This window comes from Chrysochloris asiatica, unplaced genomic scaffold, assembly GCF_000296735.1.
Source record: "Chrysochloris asiatica unplaced genomic scaffold, ChrAsi1.0 scaffold00078, whole genome shotgun sequence".
NCBI lineage: Eukaryota > Metazoa > Chordata > Mammalia > Afrosoricida > Chrysochloridae > Chrysochloris > Chrysochloris asiatica.
This window is the reverse complement of record NW_006408596.1, coordinates 491,754-510,169: the sequence shown is the minus strand read 5'-3', so window position 1 is coordinate 510,169 and position 18,416 is coordinate 491,754. Positions and strand designations below refer to the sequence as shown.

The 18,416-nt window shown below is 54.8% G+C and overlaps 1 protein-coding gene across 3 annotated transcripts in view; it reads right to left on the bottom strand.

Annotated features, from left to right (window-relative positions):
* The window catches only part of NCOR2 (nuclear receptor corepressor 2), a 113,535-nt gene that overhangs the window by 77,060 nt on the left and 18,059 nt on the right, over positions 1-18,416 (bottom strand). For all 3 annotated transcript variants that reach the window (XM_006865361.1, XM_006865362.1, XM_006865363.1), the window contains exons 6-8: positions 15,450-15,506; positions 9,456-9,508; positions 1,490-1,556 (exon numbers count right to left, since the gene is read on the bottom strand). In XM_006865361.1, coding sequence (XP_006865423.1) covers positions 1,490-1,556; positions 9,456-9,508; positions 15,450-15,506 — 177 coding nt within the window. The remainder of the gene's footprint in view (positions 1-1,489; positions 1,557-9,455; positions 9,509-15,449; positions 15,507-18,416) is intronic.

The following is an 18,416-nucleotide window of genomic DNA, read 5'->3' as shown; positions in this document are numbered from 1 at the left end:
TGCTCTGCACACACTGACACATGCACTCTCACACACATCCATACTCTGAACACATGGATACATGCACACTCTCACATGCACACACATACTCTGCATACGCTGACACATGCATGCTCACACACACATATACTCTGCACATGCTGATACTCATATATATATGCTCACACACATACTCTGCACATGCTGACACATGCATGCTCTCACACACATATACTCTGCACACATTGACACTCATACACACAAACACACACTGCACACGTGGACACATGCATGCTCTCTCTCACACACGTACACACTCTCTGCACATGCTTATGCATGCATGCTCACACATGCACACATACTCTGCACATGCTAACACATGCACGTTCTGCAGACGGTGACACATGCACACTCAGACACTCATACTCTGCACATTCTGACACTCACATACATGCTCTCACACACGTTCACATGCATATGGCTCTGCACACGCTGACACACACACTGTCCACATGCTCACACACTCACACACATACACACAGCTGCAGGATGCAGTCCCGGCAGATCAGGGGACACTGCGGCAGAGCTTCCCTGCCCTGGTGCCCTCATGACCCTGATGCCTTCTCTCTGACCCAGGTGGCAGCTGAATTCCAAGCATGTAAAATTATTCCAGACCATGGTCAGTGCTTCTTGGTCTGCCCAGTCACAGTGTGAGCGGCCTGTGCCCATGTTAGAAGTGCGGACAGAGAACACGCGAGAAAGGCGTGAGGCACATCAGGCCCAGGGCTTCTCCAAATTAGAGTCCACATCCTGAACAGCTCCTCCAATCCCAGCCCAACACCGCTGCCGTGCCAGAGGAAGCAGCTCTACCATCTGTCCAAGGTCAGGAAGTCCCCCTTCACGTCTAACTGTAGTACCACTTGCTACAGCCACTCTCATGTCTTCATAGACGAGACGAGTCCGTCCGCCCCCTGCCTACAAGCCCAGCACTGCCTGCCCTCTGCATCTCCAAGGTGACGGTGGCCGCCAGCAGGCAGGGCTGTCTGGCTGGCCACAAGAGCCCCTTGTCCATCAGGAGCAACTGCAGTGGACAGATGGCGGCTCTGTGAGTCTCACCTGAACGCTCTCTCAACGCTCAGTCACAATCAGAAAAGCCCTCTCTGGTCCTCATGCCCGAACCTGTCACATCCTGTGCACCGGTACCAACCAAGGGCACCGTGTCCTTGTCCTTAATAGCCCCAGCAGGGCAGCCTCAGCCCTGTCTTCATTGCTGAGGGGAGCAGAACTCAATACACAATTGGGGACGATGACCCCACAATGACAATCTTGCTTTCTTCCTAGACCATTCCTACTGGGGAATGAACCCTCTCACAGTCCCCCGCTTGGAGAAGGAGCCCTCTCCACACCACACCCCAGTCTGGGAAGCCTGGTGGCACAGAGGCAGACCAGGAGGGGGGAGGCAGGTGGGTTCCAAGGACAGCCGGCTGTAGCGGGCCATGGGGTGACTCACCCATTGTTTCCGGGCGTGGTTCCTCCTCTTGAAGTACAGGATCAACTTTTTCCGCATTGCCTGGTTTCTGTGCAGGAAGGAGAACAAGCGAGTGTGTCAGGGGCAGCGTCCTGGGGTGCCCCTGTGGGTCCTGGGGGTGCTGAGATGCTGCAGCCCTGGAGTGACCGCTGGCCAGTCCCACACGCACCACACCCACGCTGAGGGTGGGCTAGGACAAGGGGGCACTGGGGGCTCCCTATGAACCATCCGTCCAACAATGAGCACCTTGCTGGGAATGCAGCAGGCCCCTGTGGAGAACCTGTGAACAGGACCTCCTCGCCTGGGAAGACCCCAGATACTAGGAGTCAACAAAGCTCCCCAAATATACACCTCAAGGGGCTAAAGGTCCTGGAGACACCTCCTCCGCCTTTCTCCACTGGCAGGCAGACACCCATATGATGAGGGGATGGAGGAGAAGGAAAAAGCCCATGCCTGAGCCCGCGCTCTTGGGGGATCTGAAGAGCCGCTTCTATCCCAATACCCCAGGTTCTACACTGGCCCCGTCAGGAAAGCCTGGGTACAGGGGCAGACAGGGCCTGCTCAGCTGGGAGTAGACACCATCTGTGAGTCCCCTGCCCAACACAGAGATGCTATGCACACACACACACACACACACACACACAGCTAGTCAGGGCAGCCTCAGCTTCCCCAAGCCACTCAACCAGGCTCCATACCCTGGGCCTAGGGGTCCAGAGACCCAGTCTCCATGCCAACAGGGCCACTATGAGCCTCCGTTCTTCATCCCAAGCATCAGGCTGCTGTCTCCCTAGTTGCTCAATACCCATTTACTAGGCAGCTACATCCTCACAGAGGTGGTGCTCTAGGGGGCCCACAGACAGCGCCTGGAGCTGAGACCCATGCCATGGGAAAGAGCAGTCAGATGGCAGACACAGCATGCGCAAAGGCCCTGGGGTGGATGCCCTCAGAGATGAGTCAGGGAGTGGCTGGGGCCAGCAGGGCCACCTGTGGGTCTGGACACTAGAATGGGTGTGGACTTTTACTAAGCAGGCAGACAGCCAAGGGGGCTGAGAAGCATTAGTGCCTCAGCTACAATGACACAACGAGCCCCAGGATTTTGGTCCCTGATGCCATTCTCCAGTAACAGAAAGCAGGACGCTCCGGCATAACAGGGGAGTCCAGGGTTAGGACAGGAAACACTCCAGGTGAGGCTGGGGTGGCTCTAAGACTGAGAAAGAAACAAAGTGCCCAAAGAGCAAAACATCAAAGGATGCCAAAGCCAACCTGAAAAAGTTCCTGAAGGGCAGAGCTGGAGAACAAATAGCACAGGTACGCGGTCACAGCCAGACTCGGATAGACGAGGAAGAAAGACCAGGTAACGTGTGTTGAAAAATCAGTCAGTGAAAACGCTACAGATCACAAGAGAATATGGCCCTACAGCGTACTGGAAGGTGAACCCCTAGGTCAGAAAGACCCCAAAATGCACACTGATCTCAACCTGAACTTCAGAACAACAAACAAAGACCCCAAAGAACTGTCATTCACAGGGACCCAGCTCAACGACACAGGAACAGATGAAATAAGCATCCACAAGCTCACACAGCACAAGTCACTGATGAGTGACAGACAGACAGAGAAGTCCAGTGAATACAGACGGACAGGCTGAGGCAGCGAGAAAACCAGTCTTCCATACCAAGGCCACCCTGGCTGCAGGCCAGTCCACCGAGAAAGGCGAAATGAATTGCAAGTCTTTCTTCAAGATATTCATGATGCACTGGGGGGCTGTAACATAGGCCCACACACGTGTGGCTTCTCCACACGGCTGTTGAGTAGATCCGGACTCACAGTGACCTGACAGGTCAGAGCAGAACCGACCTCATAGGGTTTCCAAGGTTATCATCTGGGCAGAAAGCCGCATCTTTCTCCCAAGGAGCAGATTTGAACTGCCGGCCTTTCTGCTACTGAACAATTGCTTAACCACTGTGTCACCAGAGCGCCTTCAAATCGGCCTAAAACTCAAACCAAAGCCAGCCCACAGCTGTCCAGTCCTGACTCACAATGACGCTGTGGACCGGGCACAACTGCCCCATAGGGATTCCAGAGCATTAAGTCTTCATGGAGAGTGGGTCGCAGCTCTGTAGGATAAGCACTGAATCACAAACCACAAGGTTGGCGGTTCGAGCCCACCAGCTGCTCCGTGGGCTAAAGATGAGACTTTTTCATCCCACAGTGTCCTCCAGCCTCCGAAAGCCTACATAGGAGGCCATGATGAGTCAGAACCGACTTGACAGTACTTAGCAACACGACCACATCTTTACAACAGAAGACTGTCTCGTCTTTCTCACACAGAAAACAGCCCAGCACTGAACACGCTGTACCACCAGGGTTCCTGAATGACCTATGAGTGGAGAAGGCTGGCAGACTCCACGGGACCTTGGGATGGAAATCACTGATGTCACACGGTGGAGAGAACCGAGACATGAAGCTGCTAGGGCTCCGAACCCTAGGAAAGGCGGGCCACAGACTGGGGCGGGGCTAAGGAGAAGACAACTCAAACGCAACGCCACTTGTGAGGACGGCGCAGGAGTCGCGCAGTGTTCCCTTCTGCTGTGCTTAGAGGTCACTGCGAGTTGGAACGGATCCAACAAGCTCACAGGCTGACTCGAGAGAGCCTAGAACCTCCAAGGTTAAGGCTCTAGTCCTATCCTAGGAGAAGAACATCACACTTGGTAAATCAGAGCGTCCGTGAAAAAAAGACCCCCGGCGAGATGGACCTGCACACTGGCTGCATCAAGAGGCTCAAATGTAACAGCAACTGTGAAGATGGCACAGGGCGGGGCAGTGTTTACTTCTGTTGTGCACAAGATCTCTGTGAGTCACAACCAACTCGACAGCACCTTACACCAGAAGTTAAGTCTACAGTCTAATTTGTGCAAATGGTTAACGTGCTCAACTGCTAACCCATTGGTTGGAGGTTTGAGTCCAACCACAGGCACCTCAGAAGAAAGGCCTGGCAACCTACTTCTAATTGGAAACCGTGTGGAGTGCAGTTCTGCTCCTACACACGCCACAAGGGCACCGTGATTCGGTGTCCACTCAGTGGCGACTGGCTTCCTTTTTTGTCTTGTTTTCATTTCAGTCAGTAAGTTTTTTATCAGGGTAATGCAGGGCAGTGGATGACTTCATATAGCTTTCCTAACTACAGCAGTTAACTCCCACAAACAACTCATCCTGATAGGATGGGTGAGAGGAGGTGGGAGGAGACACGAAGGATGACAGGATTCAGCTGTGGATGTTAACAGAGTTCATTTGTAATGGTAAAAACTGGAAACTATCAAGGGTATAAAACCACCATCTACCATCAAACAAGAGCCAGAAAGGGCAGCGTGTCCCTGTCCCCACCTCCAGATCCCTGCGCACTGAACCTCCCGGCCCCCTAGACAGGAAGCTGTGACCCTGGAGGAGGAGGGGCAGAATAGCAGCAGCAGCAGAGCCAAGAACCAGAGCCCCAGACAGAGCGGTGGGCTTCTCAGCCCATGGAGCAAGTACAGCCGAGTGACTGTGGGCAGGAGGCTTGTCTGCAGAGCAGAGGGCATCCAGGTACTTAACTGGGGGAGTGAGGCTGCTGACCCACAGGGCTAGAGTTGAAGGCCTTAAAGCTGAGGCTTATTCTAGAGTAGTGTGCTCAGCGGCCATATATCAGCAACCCTCGAAGAGTTTTGTTAACAATGCCAGACAGAGAAAGGCTTTCCTGTAGGCATAGCTTAGCCGAGGCTGTCCTGACGGAAGAACTGTGTCCTGAGTGTTTCTGACCCTGAATGTTGACCTGGTAACATCCCTAATGGAGTCCTGGTGTGCTGCTGAGTGCTAATGCTGCGCCAGACTGCAAAGCCATTTGAGCTGCAAGGTCCGTGGTTCAAGCTCACCAGCTGCTCCTTGGAAACCCTATAGAGGGTCGCTATGGGTCGGAATCGACACGATGGCACTTAACAACAACATCCCTAGTAAACCCCCTAACTGTGAGTGTGGTGTCTGAGTTCTGTGTGGCCACTGTAAGGAGTGATTGAACTCAGCTGAGTAAAGGAGCATGATGAGAAAACACTGTACTAGGGTACCAATGTTTTGTTAATTTTAATGGAAGTTCCAAGAATACATCCAAGGATGCTGGGAGCAGGGCCTCTGAGAACTACCTGCACTCAACTCTGAAACTGTTCTGTACAGCTAATGTTATTTCAAGATGAAATGTTAAAAAGTCACAAGCAGGACATGGCCGTTCTGGACAGCCATGGGGAGGAAGATCATCTGTCGTTTTCCCTGAGGGGCTCAGGCGAGGCCTCCCACAGCTCACAGTGTGGGGCAGCACCCTGGGGTTGGGCATGCAGTGTGCCCAGTGTGGTGCCCCGAGGGACCCAGAGGAACTGGATTATCTCTGGCTGCACCATGCTTGGCACCTGGAGGCAGTCACTTTCTCCCAAGACGGCCATGTACAAACAGACATAGCCCCCGGGCTACAGCCAGGCCCCGAGAGTCTGTGTTTGGACCGCAGTGCTGTGTGCAAACTCGAGATCCACTGCCAACACTGACGAGGAGCAGAAGCTGATGCAGAGAAAACTGAATGCAAAGGTTCTCATGAAGCATGAGGTTGTTCAGCTGTGTTCTCTCAAAACCAAGAGCTGGGGCCTGAGGCCTGGCTGCCCCTTTGGAAAGGAGGCCACGCTCTCTGTGGACCACAGACCCACCACCTCCAAATGCCTCACTAACCCGATGTACCTACCCTCCCTGAGTTTACAACTCCCTGAGATGCTGTGGTATCACAGTTACACGTTAGGCTGCGAACCACAAGGTCAGCAGTTCAAGTCTACCAGTCGCTCCGCAGGAGAAAGAGGAGGCTTTCTGCTCCCATAAACATTTACATCCTCAGAGCCTTATACAGGGGCTGTGTGAGGTGGAACCAAGTGGATGATATCACCATCACACTACAGGAAAAAAACACCAAGTTTAGAACAAGGATAAGTATTTAATTCAAGTGTCATGGTATTTTAAAGGAACCCTGGTGGTGCTCTGGGTTAGGTGCTGGACTGCTTACTGCCAGGTCAACAGTTCAAACCTACCAGCCGCTCTGCGGGAGACGAATGAGGCTTTCTGCTCCCATAGAGATTTCCAGCCTTGGAAATCCCAGTACAGGGTCACTCTGAGTCAGAATCAACTCCACGTCACACAACCAACAGAAGACATTTACGGAACCTTGGTGGCACTGTGGGGTAGGCAGTGGGCTGTCTAATCCTGTATAGGGTCTAAGTGGGTCAGAATCAACTCGATGGCTTGAATTTGGGGTTTCGATTTTGTTTAGGTCATCTGTATGTTCCACAGTCTTCTGGCAAACCCTTTTGGAGAACTTACTACGTTTGAAGACTTGTTCCAGCAGAAATGTGGCATTTCTGAAACAAGCACTAGCTGTATGAGAAGAATGCAGGTCTCCTCACCGGGCACACGAGGGCACACAGGACTAGGAAGGAGAGAGAAAGCGCCAGATGCTGTTGGGAAGTTCCAGGGGGGCCAGTGGCGCCTGGGTGGGGCTCCCTGGAGGTGCAGACTAGGAGAGCTTGGGGTACTCAGCAGGTTCCTGGAGGAAGTAGGGTTGAGCTGAGGCTTGTTTGGATCATGCAGAGGGAAATAAGGGCATTATACAAAGGGGTGATCAGGCAGAGCTGAGCCCCCAGCTGCTGGGTCTGAGAAAGGAGTCTGACCCTTCTGTTTCCTGGGAGCCCAGAACCCTCCCCTGTGCCCCCTGAGGGGTTCTCACAGGCTTGGGAAAGACACTCTGAGGAGGTCACAGTGCTGACCGGCAAATGGAGACAGAGGTGAGGAACTGTCTAATGGCACCTGCTGGCCAGGAGAGCCTGCAGAGGGCAGGGAAAGGGTGGACACCAGCTGGTCCAGGCACTAGGCTGTGTGACCTTGGGGAAGTCACTTGCTGTCTCTGAGCCTCCAGAGCTACAGAGACCTTTAAACAGGAAACTGGATCCCAGCTGATCCTTACATCTCCAAGGCCCTAAAGAGGCAAAGACATCAGGTGATGTAACAAGGACAGTGGGAAAGGGGAGTGGTAGCCCGGTGGGGCGTCGTCAGGGGCCCAGGGGACAATCATCCCCTTACCATCCCCACAGCAGGTGGTGAAGAAGGAGCAGTGAAGGTGTGGACAGGTGACTTTAGTGTGTTCCAAACTGCCAGAGCAGCAAGAAGCCAAGCGTGAAATTAACTTTACCTCCACAACTCTGCACTCAGATGCGGGAACATCAAAGTGACAGGAGCAAGGTCCTTGGGGCGGTCAAGGGCTGGCATCTCACCTCACTTAGACTGCAGCAGAGGAGGGGGGTAGGCAGAGAGGCCAGGGTGACCCTGCTTCATTTACCTCGTACCAGGATAGCCGCTGTCAAGGTGCTACAGATGTGCTTACTACCTTCTCTGCCACTAGAGAGGACCCAGAGTGGTGCACAGCTAACTGAAAGACTCAAGGTTTGAGACCACTCTGAGGTGCCTTGGAACTAAGACCAGACAAACTACTTCCGAAAAACTAGCTCTCAAAACCCCTATGAAAAATGGAAGCCTTTGCCTAGGGAGACGCTCAGAAGGCAACAGACACACCAAAGGAGGAGCAAGAGAAACGGGAAACCCAGGAAGGAAGTGGGAAGAATGCCTTTATGCAGCGAGCTCTCAGAAACATGCCAAGGGCGTGAAGGTATGAGCACCAATCAGTCATCTACAGACAGAGAAGTGAGGCGAACAGCAGAGCCGCTAGTCCCAACCATGCAGAAGCGCAAGGCATCTTCAGTACCCCCACATCAACCCCAACCGCCCACAGATGGAAGGAGCCTTGGTCTAGGTGGGCTCAGTGTTGGGCTGCTAGCAAAAGGTCAGCGGTTCAAACCCACCCTACCAGTCAGTCCACAAGAACAAAGTCAAGGCAGTCTGCTTCCTTACAGGCCTTGGGGATCCTTCGGGCAGCTCTGTTCTGTCCTACATGCCCGCCTTGAGTCCAGAATGACTCAGAGACAGTAGATCTGGTCTGGCTTTTCTCACAGATGCAGAAACTCAGCCCTGAGAGTAAATGACACAGGGGGAGCGGTGGGCAGGTCTGAGCCTGGATGCCCGGTCACATGAGGGAGGGCTCCCGAGGGCTGTCCTCCAATAGCCAAAGCCCATGCACAGCTTTCAAAGCTGGCTGCTTCACAAGTCCCCAGGGGGTCATTCACATCGAAACCACTGTGGCCTGCCGGGATGGCCACCCCAGTCCTCTCCCTGCGGCCAGAGCAGCTTTGAAAACAAACGTGATCACACAGCATATCGGATGGAGCCCAGACCTGGCTCCCCTTAACAAAGATGACAGAGCCCACTGTCTCCTCAGGCAGGTGACCGCCTACCCATTCCCCTCTAGCCACACCGGTTTCTGTGATCACAGGCCAGCTCAGGCAGCCCCAGGGCCTGGGTACGAGCTGTTCTAGCTCTCTCATCCCAGTGTCCCTCCCGTCACCCTAGTTTGGTAACCGACTAATTGCCTGTCTGTGGTGCTACACAGAAAGCTCCAAGTGGGTTCGCAGCTGAATCTCCAGGGCCTAGAACAGGGATAGGCACATAGTAGGTTCTTAATAAATGTGTGCTGGAATGAATGAAGGTTCCAGACAAGGATACTCTACCCCATCCCCAAAACCAGCTCTGACAGGTACTACGGAATCTCTAACACAATGTTCAGCTTCCAGGCTCCCTGGGCTGCTGGGACCCCGCCCTAGCTGTCCTGCCTGGCCCACCTCTGGTCACACCACTCCTCCCTGCACCCTGCTAGAACCCAGGCAGAATCAGAGCACCCAACCCAGGACCCCCCAATATGCCAAGTGCCTGAGAGGACTTATCCCCACCCAGGCCCCCTCTCCCTCACCTGCCCTCGGCCTACATGGGGCCGGGGAGGACTCACATTTTGATGTTCTCATGATACTGCCGGGTGTCAGAAGGCTGGTTATACAGAGGCTACAAAGGAAGGAGATGGAAAAGGTCAGAGGTCAGATGCGGCTGCCCCAGGCCAAGCACCACTGCCTGGTGCCACGCTGGTGTGAGCAACCCACCGCGGTGGACATGAACATGGCTGTGGACTCCTGGGTGCTGCGGTGGGGATGTCGTTCCAACCAAGGCCACAGGTGTCTCTACAAGACACTCAGAAGGGCCAGTGGAGATGGGACCCCTGGGACAAGCCACACATTCCAGGAGCTGGAATTCTAAGCTACCACCACACACCACTCCACACCCACCAATCAGCCAATGATAGGAAATGTCAATCATGCTAAATGCTGGTGAGGACTCAGGGTGACCGGGGAGAGAACTCGGGCAGCCTGTGTAAAGACTGAGGGTGCAAGGATGCCCCAGAAACACGTGGACGTGCCTCCAGATGAAGATGCTGTGTGTCCGGAAAGTACCATCCACACCAGAAAGTTCCAGAAAGCACCTCACCTCACCAAAGCCTACACATGGAGGTCGGGATGTGTTTTCCACCACCAGCACCACGCAGTCTAAAAAATGAGTCCACCAGGACCCCACACACTGGTAAGCACAGGGTTCCAAGTGCTTGGGGAGCCATGGGGAGAAGGGCCAGATACTGTGGCCTCCCTTCCTTCCCTCTCGATAGGGAAGGATGAAGGGAAAGGCCAGGGTTCAAATCCTGATCGTGCTGCTTTCTAGCGGTGAGTCCCAGAGCCAAGTTAGTTCGTGCATCTGTGCGTCAGATTTGCAAGATGGGGTCAGCTCACAAGCTCCAGCTCGGGGCTGACTGAAGGACACGAGCCCGGTTTGCATTGTTCTCAGCATGGAAACAGACTGCCTGTGGTCACGATTTGCCTTTTGCACGGCTCCCTGCACCCAGGCCCCAGGGGTGGTCAGCAGAGCAGTGACAAGCCGGTGGCTGCAGCTGTGTCCACTTCTGCCTAGAGAGCCCTGCTGAGGTTGGCCTAGTGCAGGAGGAAGACCTGGAGAACAGAGCTGAACGGTCCTCACCCAGCCACTTCCCATGCTGGCCAGGAACACCTGAGATCCCTCCTGGACGTGAGGAATCCTCACGCCTGCTCTGCAAGCCGCTACTCGGAAGCTGGTTGGTTCCTCATGAAGCTGACACACGTGGGGATCCCATTGGAGCCTCAACTCCTGTCTCCCCACTGAGCCCCAAGCACACTCACGGCCCTTGTCTCTGATCCTTCGCTCTAAGCATGACACATGTGACCAGAACTATGAGACTGATTTGACTAGCACCCATCTGTCAGTGCCCCTCCCAGAGAAGGGTCTTCTCTCTCTCACACACCCACACACAGTGCTGCTAAGGGGCAGGGGGCAGGAAGGTCAAGTACAGAAAGTACTGCCATCAGGACAGGGCAGGACAAGTGCTGGAAGGTGGCCTAGAGTCCCGGGCCTCAGGCACCAGGGCTGGCACACAACACATTTCCTGCCACCCACCAACATCTTGATCATCCCGCTGATGGGGCCCCAGGCCACCTGTTCCTGGAAATGACAATATCACTTCAAGAAACCACCCCCGCCCCCAACCCAATCCTACTGTAGTCATTCACTGTTGACTTCGGGGCCTTCCAAGTTCAAGCTCAACTATTCTCTCAGGAATGGAGCTGTCCCCCTCAGCTGGCAAAGATCGTTTCTCCCAACACTGGGTGAGGCTGCCTCCAAAGGTCCAAGACACGGGTGGTGGTGATGGTGGTGGTGTGTGTGTGTGTGTGTGTGAGTGTGAGTGTGAGTGTGAGTGTGTGTGTGTGTGTGTGTGTGTGTGTGTGACATTTTCCCCACCCTCTCCCTCCCAAGTGGGAAAAGCACACACAACAGCTAGAGAGCCCGCAGTCAGACTCACTGCAGAACTTCCGAGTAGAGAGAGGTGCTCAGACACTCTTGCAGAAGGTTGGAATCCTCATCTTGGTACTAGTGAGCAGCTAAGGGGCCTGTGTGGTGTCTGTGTGTCTAACCCTGGATTGCACCTGCAGGAAGGGCCTCCGATGTCTATTGTGTGCCAAGAAATTACAGGCAGGGCAGCAGTGGGTGCAGCTGGCAGGTTCTTAGTCCAAGAACTGACAGCCGCGGTTTAAATGCTGGCTCCTCCCACACTGGCCAGAGAGACCAAAGACAAGTGACTTCGGGCCTCAATTTTCTCACCTGTAGAAGGGGAACACCAACCTCACAGGGCAAGAGTGTCAGATTGGGTGACTGATTTGCTTCATTAGCTGTGAAAGATTACAACTGGTCACGTTGTCACAGTCTCAGGAGCCAGGCAGAGGGGGTGGAATGGGTCTAAAAAGGGGAGACTGGCTTCAAGAGGAAAGTGAGGGGCCTGAGCCCCCCAAGATGGGACGGGGGCGCTCGTTCTCAGCTCACGGGGCAGGTAGCCCTGGGAGTGATGCTCAGGATCCCCAGGTAAGACCCTGGAGGAAGAGAGCGATGCAGACTCTGTGGGGTGTGCCCCTCACAGGCTCTCTGTGAGGTAAACTGAGGCCTGAGGAGAAGTGATGACTTGGGGCCCAGAGCAGCCTGGGGAGCCCTACATTACCATGGCAACGGACCCCCTCGAGTGGCCATCTTGGGAGGCCTGCAGGTTGGGCCCTAAGATAAGCATTCTAAGGCGGCCCCTCTGAGGAGACCACAAAGTCTGAGGGGCTATCTGCTAATAACCCTCCCTCGACACAAGAAGAGAAGCCAGTCAAAGGCTAGGCAGTTCCTTCCACCCAGACCGACCCTTATCCCAGAAAACAAGCCCCAACATGGCACCCCTGAGGTGAGCTTCATGCCTCACAGCCATGGCAGAACTGTCCCTCAAGTCTCCCTCACAAGTTCCACCACCCATTAAGGGTACCCAGATTTGTAAGGAAAAGCTATCTCCCACAGGGAGCTAGCTCCAGGCTGACCCCATAGAAGTCCCGTCTGATGATTCACCTTGAGCCTCTTCAGGACTTACTTCCTTCGCCCAATATGGGGACACAGAAAACCCGAGCACTGGACAGAAACAATATCTCAGTGTGACTTAGAGATAAGGGGGTGTCGGCAGGGGTCCCCTTCCGGCCCAACTTCAGGCCAGCTGGCAGAGTGGCTGAGACCAGTGCCAAGTCCCAGGTGGCCCGAGCTGGTCACAGATGAGATGTCAGCCAGTCCTCCACCCTGCAGTGGCGCCGAGCTCTGGAAATAACAGCTCAGTACAGGAAGGAAACCCAGGGACTGACTCAAAGCTACAGGGGCTGGAGCCGCAGGCAGCCTGGGACCCAGAGGGGGTGCTGTTCCCCAGTCTCCCGAGCCATTTCCTCTTCTCCAGGGTGAGGTCACAGGGCCGGCAAGGGCAGAGCAACATGTCCTCAAGGGCCGAGTGCCCCGGCTATGCCCTCAAGCTATGGATGGGAGGCTCAGGGGCTGGACCCCCGTGGTATGGCCTGGAGACACCTGAGAGTCTAGAGGAAACCCTGTTCTGGCTGCACCCACCCGTGGGACACCTCTGGCAGGCAGAACAGTCCTTTGGGTGCCACGACAGATGCCCGACCTGTGCAGAACAATCATTGAGCTGCCCTTGCTGAGTGGTTTCAGCTCTGCCCTCGAAGCCTCTTGTCATGGGCCAGCTCCCTCCCCACCCAGAACCACCTACACAGCGCTCTGACCACTACACAGCCCCCAACACTTCAGATCCTGTGCCAACAGCCTCTGCTCTGAGACCTCCCCAGAGACTAGAGAAGACGCCCCAGCCCTAAGGGTTAAACCCACAGCGTCTTGCCCTGCTCTCCTACCTACCTGCATGCCTCACGTGCCGGGAGCCCAGGGCAGATGGGCTTACCTGAGGGGCACCACACTCTAATCCCGCCATCTGAGTTTGCAGACCTCATCACAACAGCCCCGACGTGGAACTAACCCATGTGTCCATCAGCAGATGGACAAACAAACTGTGCTTTTACCCACACAATGGGACATAATCCAGCCGTAACAAGATCTGATTCACACCACAACGTGGATGGAACATGAGATCACAATGCTGAATGAAAGACCCCAGACACGCAGATATGCTGCTCATCGTGACATTTCACTGAAGAGGTGAATCCAGAGAGAGAGAAGGCAGAGCAGCGGTTGCCAGGGGTTGGGGGGCAGCGAGGAGAAAAGGGAAGTGATAGCTACAGGGTATGGGGTTTTCTTTTTTGGGGTGGCGAAGATGCTTTAAAATGGGCTGTGGTGATGGCTGCAGAAATCTGTGTTAGTGACCCTAAAACCACTGACTTGTACATATCATACAAAAGCCCCGTACGATACCTGATGGCTATCTCATGACACTGTTCTAAAAAGGGAGGCATTCTGTCAGTCTTCCTGGGAGTCATCCCACAGGGGAAAACCCTGGGCCCCTGGGTCCGGTCCCTGAGGAAGCACCTTGAGGCAATGTGGGGAGAGGAGCTAAGCAAGGCTCTGGAGCCCATCCAAAGATCACTGGGTCTGCCCACCTGGCACAGGAACCCAACCACTGCCTATCTGTCCCTGCCCATGAGGACCCGGGAGGCAACTCCAGCCAGTCAGCCACAGTTCCAGGAGGGCCTGGGAAGCAGAGACTCAGCACTGAGCAGAGCTCATGCTCCTCCCTCAGTCAGACAGCACCTGCTCCCAGGACCCAGGGCTTGCTCAGGGCCCAGAGCTGGGTTGAGGGAGCTTTCAAAGTCTCCTAAGACCACTGAGGAGTCCTGGTGTGGCACTGTAGGATAAAGCACTGGACTGCAAGATGGGTTTGAACTCACCAGTCGCTCCTCAGAAACCCTACACAGGGTTGTGATGAATCAGAACCGACTTGACAGCACTTAACAACCACCACAACAAGGCCATTCAGCAAGGAGATGGTATAGCTGGTCTAACTTTAGGTTCCAACATGACCCCCTTGCATCTCCACCCCAGGTGCCCCAGACCCCACCCCCATGCCCCCTGCTGCAGTATGGCCATTCTCAGCCCACCTGTCCCTGTCTCCACAGCTCAGATGTGTCCACCACCTGGTTCTGCACAGCCGTGGCTCTGCCTTGCTCTCCTGAGGCTGGGGGCTCTGCTGTGTTTATGTTCATAGGCGTACTTCGAGTTATTATTAAATAGGACTAATCTATATCATTCAATTAAGCAAACCATCTCCATGAAACTGATTTCATATTTAATGTGGAAAACACAATAAAAGCAAATGTGAGCAAACCAGAGCAGCAGTACCGTGTGGCCCCCCAGGACCATGCTGAACTTCAGTGCATACCGAATTTACAGGAGGCCCACGACGGGGGGCCAGCGTCACTCTGTCAAGCCATCTGAATGAGACCAACATGCTCCCAAGTGCTGAGCCTCGTGTTACACAGTCTAACTGGAAATCAAGCCACTGTTCTGGCCAATGGACTCTTGAAATAGTATATAACCTGCTGTCAACCACCCCCAGGCGGAGACCCCAAAGCCACCAGCTAGGAGGCCCCAGGTTTCCCTGACTTGAGAGAGAAGAGGCCGGGGTCTGTGCCCAGCTCTGCCGTTGCCGCAGCTGTCTTCCAGTTATTCAGACGACAATGAAGACAGTGAGAAACAGCTGGCACGCACTCACTGCGGGCCAGGCCCACTTCTTGGTGCATGACACAGATGAATACCACAAATCCTCACTACAGCCCAATGGGAGAGGGGTTCACTACTATCCCCACCTTACAGATGAGCAAACCGAGGCTCAGGATTCACAGTGACTCAAGCTCAGGTCTAAGCTGGACACACAGGTGGACTGCACAGGGGTGCACCTTCTTGCAGACAGCCCCACCCGCCTCTTATCAGAGGGTGGGTTTCCTGCCTCTGCAGAAGCAAGCTCTTGTAATGGGAGACTTCCTCCTTCCTCTCCACACCCACCTGCCACCCCAAAATCGTGCCCCCATCCCAGGGCTTCCCACCCTGAACCCCAGCTCACCAGTTCCACCTGGGGCCCCAGGCCTTCAAGGATCCGATGTGCAGCTTCCGCCTTCTTCTGCAGGGTGATGGAGAGAGAAGGAGGAAAAGAAAAAAAAAAAAAAAACCAACACAGAAGAGATTATAAATAGAGGCCTCCTAGAACAGCAGACAGCTGCCTAGCCCCTACTCTCAGAGCCACAGCCTGGGGGGTGAGGGGGGGGAGCTGCGAGGCCGGGGGCCCTCTGAGCCCTCCCTGGGCTTGGCCTCCTGCAGGGTACTCACTAAAGACTCCACAAACCACTGCCCCCCACACACCCCTCCAGGCCAGCTCCCCAGGAGAGATGGTCGGAGCAGAACTCTGCCAGCTCTCGATGTCTGCCTGCACCCGGGAAGCTGGTTGTGTTGTCTGCGATTACCTCAGAGTTAATGCAGCCAGAGAGGGGGGGTGGAGGAGGAAGGAGGGGGCCAGGAAGCCTCTAAGAGATACCTTTCTAGGATTCTGGGCTGCCCCTGGCCTCCGCCTCCTGCCCCACACACAACGGGACTTATTAGGATAGCACGGCCGTGTGGCAGAAGGCTTAGTTGGCCGCCAGCCCAGCCCCTGAAGCTCGAGCCCCCACCCCAGCACCACCATGAAGGGGGCATTGTACCACACAGGCCCCAGCCTGGGACCACCAGGGCCTGCCAGAGACTGCGGGGGTGTGAAGGGTGGACAGAGGGGCTGTGACGGTTTCACTGGGGGCTTTGTAGGGCAGGTCCAAGCGCTGCCGGCCAAGTGTTCAGAGCAGCTTGAGCTGTGCTCATTTGAAAATGGAAATCTAATGTCAAGTTGTTCTGCCACACAGGAACTGCTGGGCACCCCAACTCAGCCAACTGGGGGGAGACCTTTTGGTAGGAGCTGGGAGCTGAGAAGATGAGCTAACGAGCAAGTCAAATCAAAATCACCCTTTTGATGGTCCCCAAATCCAGACTGCCCCAAGGTGCTTCATTCCACTCTGGACCCCCCATGACAGACAGGGCATATAGGAGGGCTCTGCCTAGAGCTCAAGGCCCAGCCCACCCAAGATCAGAAGTATCCAGTGCAGAGCCAGAACCCCGAGACCAGCAGCCTCTGAGTGTGGCTGGGGCCTGGGGTTCAGAGACAATGATGATATCGGATACCATCTTAACGAGCACTCACGTGCCACACATCAGGCAAATACACGGCTGATAGTATGAAAACGGAAAGCTCACAAACACCACGTGAGGTGGACACGAGTGCCACCCCATTTTACAGATGAGGAGACTGAGGAACAGAAAGGCAGCAGAAGGAAGATGTCCTTCACCTCCAGGCTCACAGAAGGGAGAAAGTGTAGGGCTGAGCCTCTCCAGGGTGTCCCCTAGGTTCAGGGCAGGGGCAGAGAGCAGGTACCTCAACAGTTACTGTGACCCTCTCGGCCCAGCACACCCTTGAAGCAGAAAGCATCCACCAGAAGCCCCAAGTCAGACCAAGCAAAGGACTGGGTTTGGGGTAAGGCCAGGGCAGAGCGCTGCAAAGACATGGTATAAATCAGACCCAGCCTACCTGAGTTAAGCTCACGCTAGTGGGTCAGGAGCGCTAATAGCAGATTTGTAGCTCAGATGGAGTAAAGGGTCCTGTGGTACACACTTGAGGACCAATCATTCTCTCCAGAAAGGTAATCGGAGGGTTATATAAACCGGGTTTTGATGGATGAATAGGAGTTTGCTGTGCATTCATTCTACAGCTCTGGGGGGCGGGAGGGCTGTTCCTGACCCCTAGTGGCTGCCCTTCAAGAAAGCGGTAAACACATGAGAAGCAACACTGGGGTAGCCGGGCTGCGGGAAACTGCCGAGGTTCACGGCACTTGACTCTAGGCTGAGCCCCTCTCAGACCAGAGCCACGGCACACGATGCAGGTTCAGGAAGCCCATCTTCTCAAGTTCCTCACTGTCTTAGGAATGTAGGTGCCCAGAGGGGGGCTTCCTGAGCCCCCAAACAGGAAGTTGGGATGGGTCCCTTCCTGATCTGCACACCAGCTCCAAGAGCCTTGTACCCCTTCCAAAGCCCAAAGTTCCCCTGGGGCCTTCGAAGACATGACTCCATTTCCAAAAGGAGACCCAACTGTGACTGACCCGGTGAACCCTGCTAGAAATGGTCCCAAGATGACGAGGTACTGGGGAGTCAGGAAAGCAGTGGTCAAGTACCCTGGGCTCTGAGACCACTGGTCAGGGTCCATATCCGAAGACCAGACTTCCACCTCTCTAAGCCTCAGTGTCCCCATCTGTTAAATGCTGTCCCAAGCACAGAACATGTGGTTGTTGGTGCCACTGTTGCTGACTATAATGACACACCAAGGTGCAGACACCAAGCCTGCTCTGTGTGCTCCCTGTACTGGGACCCGTAAAAACTGTACAAAAGGCTGCCACCAATCCCACGGACAAATGAACAAACAAGGCTCGAGTTAGCCAAAGGCCCAACGTGCATCTCTCAAGTGGTAGGGAAGGGCTATGACTCTATCTCCCTTCCCCTCCTCATCCCCCTTGATTGTGGGCCTGGAGGATTCTGGGGGTACACCATTGGACGAGACTTTAGACTGGACAGATAGAGGTCATGGGGACCCCGTAACCACTCTGGAAAGGAGGAGACAAGCCCCCATTATGCCCCGCTCCCCACAAGATGGGGACAGAGCCCGGAGAACAGAAGGCTTTACCGCTCCTCCCAAAGGACGAGCTGGAGCCCAAGTCCACAAAGTGGGGCCAGGACACATGGGGGTGGCTAGGTGCAGCCGGGCTCACTGCTGTTCTGAGAAGCTGGGGTCACATAAAGTCTCACTCAAGAGATGCACCCCTGCAGGGGGCTCCAGGGCCTGTAGCAGCCAGACTGAGGGCCAGAGCTGGGGGTGGGGGGACTGGGGACTGGGAGAGAAAGACCTGAATCACCTCCACAACCAACGTACACCTCCGTACGCCAAGGTACACCTCCACAA